General features: G+C 36.0%; 1 protein-coding gene across 1 annotated transcript in view; it reads right to left on the bottom strand.

Moving 5' to 3' along the window:
• Positions 1 to 2368: 2368 nt before the first annotated feature.
• The window catches only part of PTPRQ (protein tyrosine phosphatase receptor type Q), a 104282-nt gene continuing 88027 nt past the window's right edge, over positions 2369 to 18623 (bottom strand). Inside the window, exons 38-45 of the mRNA XM_032207501.1 lie at positions 14387 to 14477; positions 12909 to 12985; positions 9264 to 9398; positions 9035 to 9160; positions 6981 to 7129; positions 5221 to 5356; positions 2852 to 2975; positions 2369 to 2568 (exon numbers count right to left, since the gene is read on the bottom strand). Coding sequence (XP_032063392.1) covers positions 2531 to 2568; positions 2852 to 2975; positions 5221 to 5356; positions 6981 to 7129; positions 9035 to 9160; positions 9264 to 9398; positions 12909 to 12985; positions 14387 to 14477 — 876 coding nt within the window. The 3' untranslated portion in view covers positions 2369 to 2530. The remainder of the gene's footprint in view (positions 2569 to 2851; positions 2976 to 5220; positions 5357 to 6980; positions 7130 to 9034; positions 9161 to 9263; positions 9399 to 12908; positions 12986 to 14386; positions 14478 to 18623) is intronic.

The raw sequence follows: 18623 nt of genomic DNA, 5'->3' as shown, positions 1-18623 counted from the left end.
GGTCAGTGAACTACTGCTCCACTTATACTGAAAAATATCTATTGCAGAGAATTGCTTGTAGATTTTTCTCCCCCTTGGTATATGTTCTATGAGTTGTGGCCAGTTTATGTTGAATATTGGCTTTTTATCCTAAATACAATGCAAAATGTTTCAAAGTAGCATATATCAGATTGCTTACACCAAAATTAACAATAATATATTTAAATTACTATTCAGTTTTTCACTTTGACCCACAGAAAAGAGAGACAAATATTCTAATGTCTTATTGAGATGTCAGGCAAGTATGCTACTGAATGTAGTTCAACTACCGACAGGTCCTCTACAAGGAGATGTAGGAATCTTCATGCTAAATATTCTATAAACCAGAAAAACATTTAAACACATTTGGAACTTCTGGAGTTCATCTATAAGTTGCCTAAGGCTTCTTAGTTGTTTTCTACAGAGAAACGAGTAATGACACACACACATATATTCCACCATTATAGATGCAAGATTATAAAAGATTATGACTTTATAATATTCATTTATCACAGTGCTGCATGTACTGCTACCAAGTACAAATACAAATCATGAAAAACATCTGTAAGCCCCTATAAGTGATTTGTCAGAATACTTTAAAGTACATGTATAATAAATGAAGAACACATGTTTCATAAGAACCAAATGAAACAAGAGCTGTACCGAATGCTTTGCCAGAGACTTGAACAGCTGTGGACATCACCTCTCTCTCCCTCTATCCAGCTTTAAAAGGCATTGTTTTCCTTTTAGCTTGACAGGTGATGTTTACAATACCGTCAGTCTTCATGAAAGACAGATTGCCCAAAATATGTCTGCAGACCATTTCCATCTCCTTAAATGCTGCCTTTTAATTTTGATTTAGATATTTGGCACTTTCTGCTAATTTACAAAGGACCCTCACTGATTTGTAATCTGCACCACCCTTGCCAGATTCTAAAAAGATATCAAACACCTACTGCCATTTACTTATGAATAAATATCAGATTACATACTGTACAGTATTTTCTGCCTGGTAGCTACTGTTAAGGGATGGAAAATTTTTTTCGTTTACTGTTCTGTTCAGAGTGGATGCACATAAACACACCACCCACACTTGCATCTTTCTAGGAGAGTATCTTTCTAAAGAGGCTCATCTGACTTTCCTGAGCTTGATGCCTCCAGAAGGCTATGGATTTCTTCTGTTGAACAGAATACAAGATGGCAACTCCAAAGTCTCCTTGCTACTGTGTTCTTCATTATAGATTAAGGTTACAACTTTAGTATTATTTAGAACGATACATTTCTTTATGCAGAGAAAAACTGAGCAATCGGTCCCCCCACCAGAAAATTCAATACTCCCATGTAAAAACAGGGTACACAGTTTAGTACTCTCTCTGAAGTCTTCCTATTCTTCCAGTTTTTGTTTTGCTTCTCAGATAAGAGCTTCCTGCTTCTCTCATTCCTGTTTCAGATCTAGCTCTGATAAAGATAACCAGTGGGAGATGTTTCCTTTCATTAAATCTCCCAATATTACTTCCTGTACTTTCTAATGTCTACAGTGATTCAACAAACCAGAGAAAGGAGCAACATTTTTCTTACTTGACAACACTATGTTATAAAAAATACTGTTATTAAATTTTGAGTATCCTTTTAAAATACTGAACAGTGCCATATACAAGAAACGTGAATGAATTATAAACTTTCTATTACTGAAGTCAACATAATATGCATCATAACAGGTAATAAATGTATAAACTTATTATTATTATTATTTTATATGTTTTAAAAAGTAGCAGGAACATTAAATACTTTCTTCAGCACTGAACATATGTAATCACCATTGCATATTTAAAAAAAAACAACATCTCTGATTATAGGATAGCTTAAATAGCCCCAAGTGTCCCTGAAGAGCTACTGTGTGTTGTGTAAAAGCTGAATAATCCTCCCCATGTCAGAAGGTGACTCTTCAGCTGTTCAGGATCACAAGCTGATATGCTACTACTCATAAAAAAAGATTCAAAACACAAGAACATACATTTAGGTAAAGATCACTGTGATGGTAATCTGCAAGAACTGACAGCAACATTAAAACCAATCTAGCAAGAATGGTTCCAGAAACTGTAGCTTTTACTTAAAACCAAAACACACTGAACACAGCAAATTCACACAAAAATAAGTTCACTGGGAATAAGAACTTTTTACATCTTATTTGGCTCATTGTTCCTCTTCACAAAGATAAATGGGAAAAAGGAGCATGTTCAAACACACTTTATATTTAAATACATACTGAATGCAGTGTTCATATAATATCAGAAATGCAGTCTGTGCAAAAGTACTTCATATCATTATTGCTTTGTGATCTGAATAAAATACTTTAACATATTTACGAAGGCACATTGATAGAAGAAAAGTTGTTTCAATCATCACTGTATGTTTTAATCATCAAAATAAGGGAGTTCGCTTTGGCCCTTTTGCTTAGAAAAATATGACTGATTTTCAAAACCTGATTATTTTTAATATCTAGTCTTAATGTTTACATTGTAGTTTCTTCCCATTCAAGCTCCACATCACCTACAAAAGAAAAACAGATATATAACATTAACCTCCTTTGCCATTAAATAGTAACTAATGGCAGATAACTGTATAGGCTGAAGTTAAAAGTTCTCACAGGGAAAAAAGTGGAAAGCTTGAGCAATGACTGTTACCGTGAGGGAGACAAAAGGGGAGAAAAATGCTAAAATTTTACACTTCTGGAGCCAAAAAAAAAGCTTGTCAAAGTATTTGTTTATGTTTCTAACACTGGGCAAGTTGATGCACCTGCAATGAAAAAAAAATATAATCCGTATCTGTTTACCTTCCATGGCATCCAGAGAGTCCATCTTTTGAAGTGCTGAATAATTTACAAAACATATGGGTTGAGTACTTCCTTTGCTTGTCAATAGATCCAATACACACTGATGCAAAAATATATATTGTGCCTGTGAGATGTGAATTTGAAATGTTTGATTAGACAAAAAATATACTTCCAAAACAAAACAAACAAACAAACAAAAAAAAGCTTTTTGAATTTTATATAACATCCAGATATTATCAAAGTAACTGCAGATTAACTCAGTAATCTCAGGACTTTGGTGATATTATACATGCCTGACCTGATTTCATTCATTACAAAGCATAAAGCATTAAAATTTGTCAAAAGATGTTATTTCATATAGCTAGTAAAATATATGAAATTATTATTATAATTACTGAGAATTACAGGATGAATCACATTTTTCTGTAAAGTTTTGTTTTATGAAGAGATGAATGACTACTTTTTGTTACTAGTAAGACTGAACAAACTGAACGTGAATTTAATATTTCGGTGAGAAAATTTCCCTCCTTATAGCATAGAGAAAACCAGCAGGGTGCACTCAAATGCAAAAGTTCAAGGAGGATGCAAAATGTTCTGGGAGGATGCACCATGCTAAGATAAAAAACAAAACAAAACAAAACCACATTATTTTTAGTGATACTTCTTGTACTGTGGCATCATTTTTAGCAGACTATAATGTGAAGAGCAGAAAACTAAAGTTACTTTGACATTTCCAAGGGTATAAAGTAACTCTGGGTAATAGTCACTGAAAAGAGAAAAATAAAAAAGGGCAATGTCAGGATGAAATAAATAATGAAATAAAAGAATGAAAGCAGACAGAAAAATAAATGGATTAAATCTTCACACAGAAGTAGATGCAGAAAATGAGCAAGATCACAGAGGCACAGATTCATTTAGGCTAGAAGGGACCTTTTGAGATGAGCTAGTGTAACATGCTGAGTCAGCTAGATCATGTTGCCCAGGTTCTTGTTCAGATGGGTTTTGAATATCTCCATTGATGAAGATGGCCAAAATAAGGTTAGCTTCCTTCATTTTTGCATGGGTAAATATATTAGTGTAATTTCTCTGCTCAATAATTGCTAATTGTTAAGTTTCAGTGGAGTTTAGAATTCAGAGTTTAGAACTCTGAAAGCTTCATAATTTCTCACATTCATACAGTTAGCTTTGGGCATGTAGCAATGAAAATCTTTCTAGGTTTGCCAGGGGAGAGCGAAGCAGGATATGAGAATATATGGTATTTCCCAGTTATGACGTTTTTAATTATTTGGAGGTATTTTTATGGTTGGAAGTGAGAGAGACCAAAAAAATCACTAAAGATTAGTTTATGAGCTGGAGTCCAAAGGCAGACCTTTGTAATGTACAGGCCATCAGGCAAAATACCCTGATACTTAGATTATACCTATACTAGTGAATTAAACACTGCCTGGGTACATTGTCAGATGGTGGAATTTGATCAACCAAACTCCTTGAAAATGTTTGAATAGCCTTTCACGTAGTTTTGATCCACACCAACCACCACTATCCCAAATAATTCCCAGGTATGTTTCAGGAATTATAACAGACTATGGGTCAATCCCTGTAGAGAGCTTGCATGCAGCCAGTTTTTGGGGGGGAGTGTGGTAACTGCAGAGATGTTTAATTGTACAAATATGGGCCATTCTGTGCCTGTTGGTAACAGACAATGATTGCTGGCAAAATGAAAACAATTTTGAAGTTATAAGAAGGAAAAAAATAGGTCTGACAGCAACTGATTTTTAAACTTATTTTAATCCTACGGTTTCACTGAGGGATCTCTAAACTGAGTTCTGGAAAGAAATTGCTCCTCTCCTCACACCTTCTGCGCTGATCACATAAAATCTTATTTGTAGACTACTAAGTAGTGGTTTGTAACTGAGTTTTCAGAATAGCTTGATTACTGAATCTGCCATAAAACTTAACAAGGTTCAGTTCACTTTGGTCAACTTTTAGCACTGATCTGCATTTTGTAGGCTTTCAGACATGAGGTAGAAATGATCTGGATGGAGAACAACCTGTCTCAGGATTTTGAAACTAGTATACAGATCTATATTTGTTTTGTTTGGAAATCAGAATTATGAAAGCATCTTCTATTACATTTTGGTAGGCCTTTTCATAGCATCTGCCTAAATATGCAAATGCAGAGAAAAGAAAAACTGATTCAAGTTTTAAAAATGTACACTGATCGTACCAAATTTGTAATCCAAATATTGGTAGGAGTTAATAGGAAATATATTAGGTAGCTGAATGCCATTAGCTTTCTAGTCTAGTTTTGTAGATCTGATGACTTACTTTTTAACAGCAGAAGAACAGAATTCAAATACTCGTCTTACCAGATTCTGTACCATACACATTCTTTCACTTCTTAACTCAGCTACAAGGCCATAGATATCCACAAAATCGTGGTCATTTACATGTTGCGTTAAATGGTCTAGTGCAATATAAACACCTGTTCTTCCAACACCAGCACTGCAAACATAATACACAAGATAAAATTAAGTTTGTTTTTGTTTTCTCATTACAGAATATTTTCTCAGAACATTTTGGTTAAAGTAAGCTGATTGTGAGAAGAAAACTTGAAAATTTGAACTCGTTTGCACTACTTTTGTTTGTGTGTCTCCTTAGTGAATGGGATAAAGTGTAATCTGGATTTGAGCTATCTTCTGATTTTGACTTTACAAGATGTAGTATAGGACTAGTGAGATTTAACTAAATGAAACCCTTGTAAATGAAAAAAACACCCTACAACTTTTATGTGAATTTTCTAGTGTTCACTGATTCAAAGAATTCACAAGATTTTTCGAAATCACACCCTATCCTGATTTTGTGATGCTTCTTTTATTTGAGACAACTTGGTATCTAGCAAAACATTTAAAAGAAAATACTTTTAAAAGGAAGACAGGTGTGTAGCACACACTGGTAGCTAGTATTGTTTAAATTAAGGGTTTGAAAATGAATAGTATTTTCTTCAAATCATTATCAGCCTTTTCTGCAATTAGTGTAATAAATACAAGAAATACCACTACAGATAATCAGGTAATGTATAGCAAGGCTGTTTTGAACCTGCAGAATCTAATGAGCAGAATATAAAGGATGAGTTTTCTGGATATGAGAATACATGCTGCTGCTTTACAATCACTGGGACAGTGGGCAGTTTATCTGGCCCATGCTGAACCCTTCATGTATCTGTGTTGTGAAAATGGGATAGCATTCATTGCAGAAGGGCCCAAAAGTATATAAATGTCCTCAAAACACGAAGACTCTGTAGTTATCTCCTGTAGAAGTTTCTATGACCCCTTCTGTAGAGGAAAATGTCAAGCTATCAATGATAACAACGTCAAATAAAATAAGGAAGTTTTATCTCACGTTGTGGATGGCACCTGTAGGACATTGAGGACAAATAAAAAGAACCACAGCGCATGATAAACTCACTGGACAGAGAAGGAATTTGTAGCAAAAAGTTTAGCTTTTTCTTCCACATATTTCCAGACTCACACTAAGTGAGAATGAGGCAAAGAATCAAGCCTAGACATCTCAGTTCATATCACTTGGACCAAATAAGCACCAGACCATTTATTTAAAAGTCTAAGTTTAGATCTTAGCTGTTTTCAGGCATACAAACTTGAAATTTAGCATATGCAAACCCCTACACATATTTGTCATTCTCTGTGGCTCACAAATAGTTTCTTCCTCATAATAATGACATACACATTTTAAACAGAATTTTAGGGAATTAATTCTTAAGAAAAGCTATAACTATAATAGAAGTCATTAAAAGCATGTCAATTGTTGCTATTCCTCTTCTTAAGATAAAGAGAAAACTTGAGATACATCTAGCAGTACATTATGGTAACTTTGAAATAACTCTTTCAAAGACGTCACCTCAATGGGGTTTCTGAGAATGGAAGAACAGGCCTACTTCGGTATTTTGCCTCCTATAAAGGACTAAGGAGCCCTGATGGAGAAAACTTCACAGCTATCCATATGAAAGCCATACCTGGGCATTCACTATTGTTCTTTGTCAACTTCCCTGAGCATTAATATGCACTTGGAATGATAAGATACTACATCATGACCTGGTGAATACACTTACCTGCAGTGAACCACCATTGGTGTGTTATCACCTGCTCGACTTGCACGGATAAGTTTTACAAAATGGATAATTGGTGCAGTAGTTTCAGGGACTCCATGTTCTGGCCAAGAAGTAAAGTTACACTGGCGCACCATCATGCAATCTCCATGCTGTAAAATATAAAATAAGGCAGTTTTTACAAAACAAATGTGAAAGATTATCCAGTAAGCTACTTGTAAACTTCTCAGCAATTTCATTTAACAAAGAAAGTCAGAATAGCATAACCATAGGATGGTACTTGTATCAAGGGATAATTTGTTGAGCACAGGTCTAATTGCAAGTTTTTTGGGGGGAGAAATGGCATCAAATTAATTTTTCATGAAGTATTAATGACTTCAGCAATCACTCTACCTTTGACTTCAGTCACTGTACCAGTGTAATTAGTAGATTATGTGTCGACATTTCTATAGCTTTTCTAGAAGTTCAGTGAACTGGTCTGGCAAATTTATTTAGGGGAAGGCAACTGTTCTAGTATAGTTAAGGCAAACAAATATGTTGGTCAATACAAATATGTTTTCTATGTATTTGGTGCCCTCTCAATCAGAGCAGCAGTAACAGTAACTCAACACAAACAGCTGATTATGTTCTGATATCTAAATTAACTACGAAGGACATAACAATAAAAGCACTGGGTCAGGCCAAAGGTCTGTCTAGCTCAATATTATGCTTCCAACAGTAGTCGGTGAAAAATATTAATGAAAATTATAATACAAGACAACAATGTATCCGTAGTTCCATAGTATATCCCTTCCATTCTAACTGTTTGCAAGCCACGAACCTCCTCAGTCAGAGATGGTATCTAAAAATTTGATAGCACTCAACAGACTTTTATTCCATTAATTTCTTCAGATTTTTTGAAGTCCTGAACATTTTCAGCATTCACAATACCTTGCAGCAAGGAGTTCTGCAGCTTAATCAGCCCTTGTGCAATGAATTAATTTTTATTGTCTTTGTTTTGAACCAACCACTAGCTCTTTTCATATTGCAAGAAACATGGAGCAACTGTGAACAATTATGTGCTACTACTTAAGGTCTATAGTACTAAAACTGATCAACATAAAAACAAAAGAGAAGTGATTTTGGATGCAATATGGTAAAAATTGTGAATGATTTACTGTATACATGCCTTTTACCTGCACAGGAAGATCATCAAGAATCCATCCATTTGGATGGAAGGTGAAGTGCAATCTTAAAGACAGCAATATGGCACACACCTTGGGATGGTAGTGCATCTTTGTATTTGGATAGCTGAGTCCAGGTCCTCAGAAGTGGCTTTACTACATATAACACAGGTCAATGTTGGGAATGCAAAAGAAAGCTGACTTCATCTTGGGTCATTATGTCCAGATTCCTTTCCAAGACCACTTTCTGGTCTGACTTAATGTTGAGTGCTAATTTTTCCAAAGCGTGGAAACTACAGAGGTGGATCATGGCAAAGATGAACATCTATGCTGTACCCCCCACACCTCCATTCCCAGCACAGAGTGGGAGTAATACATGTACTGATGATTCTCATTTATATTGGGTGAATTTCCTGGGGGTGGAGGCCAATACAGCTGGTAGTACAATGCAAAACAGCTGCGCTACACCAGAGAATCTTGCCCTTTAATCTGAGAGGGATACATTCAAAGGGCTTTGTCTGATAACAGAATGGTTAGGATTACTCCTTTTTAGAAGAGACAACTGAGGTGTCCAAATAGAAACTTCACCTCCCACCAGATCAGAGATGTTCAGTAACCTTGATTGGTCCTTCATAGCATGTCGGCCATATATCTGAGTTCTTTGTGACAGAAACTGGAGAAAATTTTCAGGAAAAATGAAAACAACAACAAAACCACGACCACCATGAAAAACAACCAGGAATGAAAACAAAATGCTCAGAAAAAACAGCCTGTAGAGTACATACATATTAAAAGATTAAAAGAACACTGAGAGGTAGTTGGGTGGGATGGAGAACATCTGATGTTTGAGTTGTTGGATAGATTTTGTTCAACCAGTTTCCATTTCTGACTTACCCTTTCAATTTTTAGATCTCTGATGGTCCAGTCTATTTGAGTATCTTCCATCAATTTAGTAATTACTATATCCCCAAACACAGTCACTGGTTTATTATCTTCTGGCCAGTATTGATGGCATCTTATCTGCAGGGAGATGATTACTAATTAGCAATAATTATATTATAAATTTGACAAAAACTACATACAGAGTTTTCAATTATAGCAATGTTATACACTGGTAACTTACCCGTCCTTTTTCAAAACACTGTGTAAGCATCACAAGGGTTTTTGCTCTAGTCTCCCACACCATTCTCCAGAAATCACCTACTGTTCCTGGTAATGGTCCCTGAGTTGCGATAAATTCATTTGGACACAAATAGCCCTAAGAAAGAGAAAATGTTTAATGCATAATGGTTGGTAAGGAGAAAAGAGTTTGAATGTGACTCATAGCTGTGCCTGTAGTTAACATGCCTAAGGCTAGAACCTTGTCAGACATGTTAAAATAATTGGTGTAGGCCTGACTAATCATTGCATGGCAGATGGCCATGGAGACCTAAGGATGTAAGGCATTTTCTCCACTGTATAGATTAGATATGAACCAATGCCCTAACAAAGTTTTGGAAATACCATCCTAACAGAAATGCTTTTAGCAGAAATATTAAAAGGATATCAGGCTAGTAGTTCCCTTTAAAAAATACCTAAGTCTTCATATTAACCTTACTGCAGATCCAGTCACAAAGACAGGTGTTAGGAGAAGGCCAGCACAGCAGAATTAAAACAGTGCAAAGGAGCAGCAAAGCCAGAGAAAAAAACTGAGGAGCTACGTGAGAGCTAGTGCAAGCTATACACAACACTGATGTTTTTCCAATGATCATCAAGAACCACAGAATCATTTAGGTTGGAAAAGACCTTTAAAATCATCAAGTCTAACCATCAATCTAATTCTACAAGTCCACTGCTAAACCATGTCCGTAAGTGCCATGCCCATACATCTCTTAAATATCTCCAGGGATGGGGATGCCACCACCTCCCTGAGCAGCCCATTCCAATGCCTAACCACTATTTCCATGAAGAAATGCTTCATGATATCCAATCTAAACCTCCCTGGTGCAACTTGAGGCTGTTGCTTCACATTCTGTCGCTTGTCACCTGAGAAAAAAGACCAACACACACCTTGCTCCAAAGTCCTTTCAGGTAGTTATAGAGAATGATGAGGTTTCCCCCTCAGACTCCTCTTCTCCAGGCTAAACAGTCCCAATTCTCTAGATCACTCCTCAGAAAATCTTGTTTTCTAGTCCCTTCACCAGCTTTGTTGCTCTTCTTTATGTACACTTGAGCACTTTGATGTCCTTCTTGCAGTGAGGGGCCAGAAACTGAACAATACTTGAGGTGCAGTCTCAAAAAGTACTTGGGTTGCAGCCTCACCAGTGCTGAGTACAGGGGGATAATTACTTCCCCAGTCCTGCTGGCCACACTATTTCTGATGAAAGCCAGGAAGCCATTGGCCTTCTTGACTCCCTTGACACACTACTGGCTCATAATCTGCAGGCTGTCAACCAGCACTCCTCGGTCCTTTTCTGACAGGCAACTTCCCAGCTGCTCTTCCCTAAGCCTACACCACTGCATGGGGTTGTTATGACGCAAGTGCAGGACCAGCATTTAGCCTTGTTGAATGTCATGTCTGGACATGGCCCGTCGATACAGCCTATCCAGATCCCTTTGCAATGCCTTCCTGCCCTCAAGCAGATCAACAACAACTCCCAAACAATTTGATGTCATCCACAAACTTACTGAGGGTGCATTTGATCCCTGATCCCCTCATCAATATAAGCAGTAAAGAGATTAAACAAAACGAGCCCCAGTACTATGTGCTAGGGAATACCATTGGGACTGGCTGCTGATCAGATTTAGCTACATTTGAAAAAACCCTTTGTGCCTGGCCATCCAGACTGGATCTGTTCTAAGTGAGGGATGGAACATACTTAAACAAATGATCTTTGATAGAAGGTCTTTAAGAAACCTTTCTGTAGAGGTTGATTCTTTTTTCCAGCGTTGGCTTTGTCTGTTTAGTTCATTTATAAATTGATACAAAATTTAGTGAAAAGAAAGTTAAAAAAATCTGTGTAAATGTGCGAGGATGGGTTCTCATGGATCTGTTTTCTCCAATAAACCAAACATACCCTGCAGAACTCTACGTACAGAACATTTAAAATAACAGCAATAGCAATAAGAAGAATATGTTTATGCTATAGAGCAAGCAGTCTGTGATATCACAGAGTTCTGCTTATTGTTCAAAAAACTTGACACAGTAGTTTATAGTACCATCAAAGTTCTTTATTGGAATATAGCCCTATAATTCACAGATGCCTCTTATTTACTCTGTCTATAATATACAGTACAGGTAGCAGTGGGAAACCATGTTAATCCTCCCTAGTTAAAGAGTGAGATGAGGAACTGTAGTTCAGGGATACAAAATTCACACATCAGTTACTGACATTTTCTTGTTTAAATGGTGGAAATAAAAGTAACATCCAAGTTTCTATTTGTTAAAGATGTCTATTTTCTTCTCTTTATACATATGCATATCTATATACACCTAGATAAAAAAGTAGGTAAATACACACAAACACATATTGTATATTTACTCCTATATGTTTATGTATATATTTGCATGTCCACAAATACATTAAGTGAGAACATATAAAGGGTAAAGCTTTAGCCTTGAAAAAGTGGTCTATTCCCTGATGAATGGTCATCTAAAGTGTGATGCCTGCATGCAGTAAAGATACACAATCATCTCAGCAGGGAATACTCTCTGCAGCTGGCTTCTGCTGATAGTTTTTCTTTCCTAACCCTTGGCATGTTAGCTAGTGACAAAAAGGGTAAAGTCCAGATCATGCTCCATCTCATCTCCTTCTCAGTGGTTGTGTGTCCCAGAGCCATGTAGGCAAGTAACAGCATGGTGTGGCTCTTTCTACTGCTTGTCAGAATCAGGAAATTACATGCTTTTGCTAGTGAGAAGGGAAGATGTGACTGAGGTATGAAACCCATACTCAGCTCTATGGCTGATTCCCTGTGAATGTGTTCTAGTTGCCTGGAAGTAACTATCTCTATTTGCCACTGTGTCATCCATTTAGACTACAGTCTGCATGTCTGGCTATGCGTATGAACAGCCCTTAATGTAAATCAAGTCTTGACCTCACCTGAGACCACCATCCACTGCTACAACAAAATAAATGCGTAATTATGAGTGATACTTGAGCTTCAGGAGGACAAAAATGATATAGGCAAGACTGGAGACAGAAAAATATAGTCAGAGAATTTACTGAGAACACAACTAGAAAATGCAAGGTCTAGGAAGAAAGTTGACAATGAGAAATACAGTATTGTTTTCTTTTTCAAAAAGCATATTTACATTTTCCAACAACATATTTTTCACAAAATAATACAGCCATACAAACCCTGACCACCCAAATTACTAGCTATTTCTATAAAACTGTTTGGTTATCTTTGAATTATTCTGTTTGTATACAACAGTTCCAACTCTTATACCAAGAGAGAAAATAATGCTCATCTCTAAACAAGTGATCTTAGTGCGAGTTTCATTCTTGCCTTTAACAATAGTGATATGAGATGATTTAAAGAAAGTAATTTGATGAACTCAGTTTCAATTAGTACTGAAAATCATTGGTGAGCAATGAAAATGGGAGAATTTATATTTTAACTGTGGCATTTTCAATGCCACAGAAATCACGTGAACAATGCCACAGAAACAGTAGCTGTAGTGAATGAAAGAAAGATTAGAATACTAGTCTTCTTGGAAGTTATTTTTTTGATCCGTTCTTGTACTATAAAATAGAAATAGTAACAACGTGAGAGACTTTCTACTTACAGATACATAGCTGGCATTAATGTAGTCAGATCCGGGAATACCAGCATCAGGCATCAGCTTTACTCTGTTGTTATTATCTATCATGAAAATAAAGTCTAGTTAACTAGAAGATTTGTTCAAAAACATAGCTGCATATAACAAATGGAGTACTAAGAATTAAAAAATATTATTATTTTTAATATAACAACACTTGACATAGTAGAACAGTCATAACAAAGGCAATTTAATAAATCTTCACTATTGCATGGTCATTCTTGTTCCAGAAATATTTTAATATTAAAATGGTGGATGCTCCAAATCTTCAAGTTAGATGTATGTAGGAGAATCCTCTGACTAATGGTAGCCACTGTACTTTAAACCACGCTGTTCTGGCATAGGCAACCTCCATACAAATCAGAGAGCAGGGACAAGGAACTGACAGTCTTTTTATCAGGTGACAGATTTGAGCCAGATGTTGGCACTTTTCAAACTTCTTTTATATAACGTAAGCTCATTGTTACAGAAAAGTTTGTTTCAAAGAAGACTAAATAAAAAGTGATTGAGGGTTTCCAATTTGGGCCCACAGTGTGTATTCAGAAATGGTGAAAAACTTACTATATGTAAGTAAATGTTGGAACCAAACATTCCAAATTCTGATGTTTAGTCCACACCTTATTAGAAAAACTAGAACACAAAGTTAAAAAATTGCAAAACTCGTCTGTTTATATTTTATTGTGCTTATATTTTATTGTGTCATGAATATCAATTTTTAGTAACTGTAATTTAAAGCATGGCTTGAACAAGGCAGTAGATAGCAGTAACAGCTGCTGTGAAAAGTTAATAGCACAGAATGTAGCATTATTAACCAAGGAATGCCATTCTGCCCATCTCACATCACAGCTAATGCTTAAAATAATAAGGACATTTCTTGTCTTATTAACTGAAAAATGAAGCAGTGTTGAGTACAGAGAGACAGACTTCTGTCTCCTGTGATAAAATCTAGCCTTGGCTTATAAGTTATCATACAGTTACTCTGATCTTCTATGGAACCTTTGCAGCACATTTACACATATCCACAAGAAAGCATACCCAAGCTCCAGTGGTAGCTGAATGCACAAACATGTGGATTTTATGTTTTAAAAAAATTACTTCTCACTAAAGGAAAAAAAAAAAAAAAGAAAAAACAGGAAGAATGTTAAAGAGTTTGCTACATGGGTTGAATTACAAAGCTAAGAAACTACTGAGGCTACAGTTTCTTGCACCTGCATATTAAAGCTTGTGAGAGCAAGATAAAAGCTACTTGCAAATAAACCTGTCTTTAAAAAAAAAAAAAAAAAAAAAAAAAGACCAACTACTTGATAAAATTATTTCATAATGTGGACATGATTGTACTGCCATACCAAAGACAGATCAAATAAAACCACAGCTGTATTTCAAATATATGTTGTGCTATTGAGGTAGAGAGCAAAACTGAGGAGTTGATTAGTAAACACACATACATGGCTTTATGTTTGGGAAACGATTCTTAGACCTGTTCCAAGGCAGATCAGCATCAGTTGAAGCAAGGTCTTCAAGAAACTTGGGAAGTTCCTGTAAAGGAATAAAATGTAGAATCACAGAATGAATCATAAATATTTGTTAACAAAACTTTGCATTTCACCTGCAGTAAATATAAGGAATGGATTAATAGCAATTTCCCCAGATACAATCACTCCAGTAAGAGTGAGAATTCTTTAGTTCTGTAACACTGTGTTTCTGAGAAAAGCTGGAAAAATTATGGAGCATCCCAGTTTCCTGTCAACCCTAGTTACACCAGCTACATTAGATGAAGCATGGCAAAAAATGCTGTTGAGTTGAAGAATTAAAACTTGCATGAACATTCACCTTTCCAAATCCAGATAAAGTCAGCCTATCACCTTCTGTAGTTCTTTTCTGTCTCTTCATGAAATGACATACTTGTTAGCCATGCCCTCAATTTTGTTTTTGATTAATGCCTCTCCCTGACTCCTGTAGCTTGGGAGAGCTTTTGCCATAGCATGAGAACTGATGAGAATTTAATTAAGTTGAGACAACTGTCAATTAGTTATTGTTCACAGGACTGTTCATGAAAAGGGTGGGAAGAGTTATTTTTGGTCATACCAGTTTCATAACTGGTCATTAGTTCTGTTGCAGAAGGGCAGAGATGAATAAATCATTCACATTGAAGAACTTACTTGATGAGGGTGTTTCTGTACATAGATATTTGTAATTTCTAAAGCTGAGTAAAAGAGGGGAGACAAACTCATGACTTTTTAATGCAGTAAATACATTAAAGTGATGATCTCATGGTGGTGAAGAGACAGTTAAGAACTCCTAGAAAAAACAGAATTCAGACTATTTATTTCTCAGTTAACTACATTAACTTTAATAGATTTTCCCTTTCTTTGACAAATTTTATATGTAGATATATCTCAACATCTAATTGAAGATTCAAATGAAATCTACCTATTGCTCTGAATGTGTACTATACACACTTCTGTTGCTTGTGCTGAGTAATCCCTTCAAATTTCTCTTTTAGTTACTCTCTAGTGGGACAGAGAGCCATATAATCAGACTCCATGTCAATCATGTTCAAGTGCTCGTTCACCCAAGTATTGAGAGAGTTGTATTCTATAAAAAAAATTTAATGGGAAACTCTTAGCAAATAAATAGATAAAATAATGAAAAAATTTAAAAAGCAAGAGTATTTTATATTCCAGTGATTTTCGTCTCATTGCTAAATCAAATATTTTGTCAGTCTTATTCAATGGCTTTTGATATTAATAATTTGATATAAGCATTATCAAAATGGCACAATTTAAAAATGTGACATAATGAACTAAGCCAATAATCCATCTAATTTGATATACTATTTCTTCCAATGGATGGTGCCTGACATGTAAGAGAGCTCAAAACCCTTCAACTGTATTTCATGCGATATTAACCCCTGGGCAATTTGTTTATTTCACCAACTCACAAAAAGCCTATTGCAAAAAGCATGAAGACTATTTCACTTCTATAATTATATCCTCAATAATGTATAACTGCAGGTGTTTCTGATCACGAAGAGAAAGTTTTACAATGAAAGTAAAGGACTTTCCAACTAGAGACTTGATCTCTTTCTAGCTCTGACACATATTTCCTTGGGAAAAGAATTAGGGGAAGAATTGCAGAGAACAACTAGATGCTCAACTACCTTTGAATATTAACAAGGGACTAGATCCTATCCATGCCCTTCAAAATGTTGCTGAATATCTGTTTCATCTATGGATGAAAAGTCTATGATTTGCCTGTTCTTCTAAAAAGAAAGTTTGTGACTTAAAATCTTACAATATAAAGAATGTCTGGCATTAAATTTATATCCTTATGTCAAATAATTAGATAACATGGTTAATAGACATGAAGTAAATATAAAATTAAATGAAGGACTGTAATATATTATAGAAAAACATAATTCTCATTTCTTTAAAACATTTGTTGCTTTAAAATCTTGCATTTGAATCAACGTCTGGCATACTCAAAGTACATTTCTTTTATCTTTGAGTTGCCTCATTGTTTCTTCCCAACAATCCCTTAAAGAACTAAAGCCTCAGTCCTATGACTGAACCTAAAGAAAGATTCCTGTTCTCAGAACAGAATGACTTCTGTGAATTATTGTTAGGATTTGATAAGAACAGTGAAACACACCTCAGGGGTCAAAATTCCTCTCATTTGAAAAGCTGAAACTCTTCAGCAGAATTTTTGTCCTTGAAGTTTGCATTAAGGAAAAAAAAAAAAAAAAGATGAAATGTCTGGGGTGTTTTGCAGGTGTTATGGGCTATGGGATCTCATATCAAGTGCATGTCATGTGATCTTTTACTTGCCTCATTTGCCTCACTCCTCTGAGTCTTAGCTTGCCAGGTAACTATTACAATAGTAGTACTGTTATACAGTATTCCGTATTAAAGAGGAGATACAGAAGTAAATTATATTGCTTTTGTAATGATGCTACCATATCTGAATGAGAGCTTAAAAGCCTTGTACTAATTCTCTGCTTCAGTGTGGATTTCAGTCAATGGTTGTTTTCAGAACTGGGGAAAGACTATTTGGATTCCCAGAATCCAATTTGTCACAGAAACCACATTTCATTGCAGACTCATAAAGCTTTCAAATAATTCATTTGAACTTTGTTTACTGTAGTACTTTTGTGGTGGCATTCAAAGGTATTTCACTTTTTTATTCATGAACAGACATTATTGTAAAACAGTGTTGGAAGTATTTCTGTTTCAGTAATTTTTCAGCTACTAGAAAAACTTGATTTTCCAAAGGTATTAAGAGATACGTTAATCTTCTGGAAAGCTGGAAGTTTGAATATCAGTTAGGCAGTGCCATCAGTTCCTGTGGTTCCCTATGGTTTCTTTAAACTTGTTTTTTCTGATACAACATGAATCCAGATCCATTCTTAGGTCCAGATCCTCTACTCATCATTTTACACAAAGGCAATGTTCATACATGGTCCAAGACTGAACCCCAGATATCTCTAAGCACAGCAGCTGGGTCAATCCAGTAAATTAAATGAGCCCAAGAATGTCCTTGGATTCCAAGACTACATGCAAGGAAGAAAGCTAATTTATGCTAACAAAACTGTGTAGCAGGTATGTTGTCTACAAACTGCCTATTGGAAATGATCCCCAGACTACTTTGCCTACCAAAATGTACCATGGAATTGACCAGGATAACTTCTTGCTGGAACAGTCCAAATTCAAGGCAGGGAATATACTAACAGTTTATTAGTATAAATTGCCATATTTTTACAGCCAGTTTCTAGTGTGCTTGGATTTACTAATAGCCAGCCAGAGAAACCAAGAAAGCTCAGGAACAGGCTACATGCTTTAAATATAATGGTCCATGGCTTTATAGCCTCAATTCAGCTTTCCTACACACATTGTATGAGCCTTGAGTCATTTACTTCAAACTAAAGTTTTGCCTGCAGATGGAAACAATACAGGTCATGGGGTCTGTTTGCTTGCTTTGTGCACTGTTTGCTTCTATGCATTGTCATTTCTGATGTCATTCAAGTGCATTGTCAGTCCTGTTTCTCATCTGATAAGATAGGTGCTACAGATGGTGTAGATACACTCTCAGTCAAACATTGCACCTACTGTTTAGTTCTGCTTGCTCTTGGACAAGCCTTCTGTGAAGGCTCCTACAAACTCAGGATTGATGTATCCCAACAAAGAGAAAGTCAGGCAAAAAGCCAGGGGCCTTCAAGGATGAACATGGAGCTCCTGGCTAAACTCAGACAGAAAAAGGAGGCCTACCAAAGGTGAAAGCAAGGACAGATAGCCTGAGAGGAATCCAGAGTAACAGCCAGAGTATCCAGTAATCAGGTTAGGAAAGCCAAAGCCCTGTTAGAATTAAATTTGGCCAGGGACATCAAGAGCAATATGAAAATCTTCTATAGGTACATCATTGATAAAAGGAAGACTAGGGAAATTGTGGGCCCTCTCCAGAAGGAAATGGAAAAGCTGGTTACACAGGACATGGAGAAGGCTGATGTACTAAATGACTATTTTTTTTTTTTTTTTTTGCCTGAGTCTTCACCAACAAGAGCTCCAGCCACAAAACCCAGGCCCCAGAAGGCAAAGGTGGGGACTGGGAAAATGACAAACCAGTGAGGTTCCCATTGACTGGAAGAGGAGAAACATAACCCCCACTTTTAAAAAAGCTAAAAAAGAA

Source organism: Aythya fuligula, chromosome 1 (assembly GCF_009819795.1).
Source record: "Aythya fuligula isolate bAytFul2 chromosome 1, bAytFul2.pri, whole genome shotgun sequence".
Lineage (NCBI taxonomy): Eukaryota > Metazoa > Chordata > Aves > Anseriformes > Anatidae > Aythya > Aythya fuligula.
The sequence above is the reverse complement of the archived record's forward strand: the minus strand, read 5'-3'. Positions and strand labels throughout refer to the sequence as shown.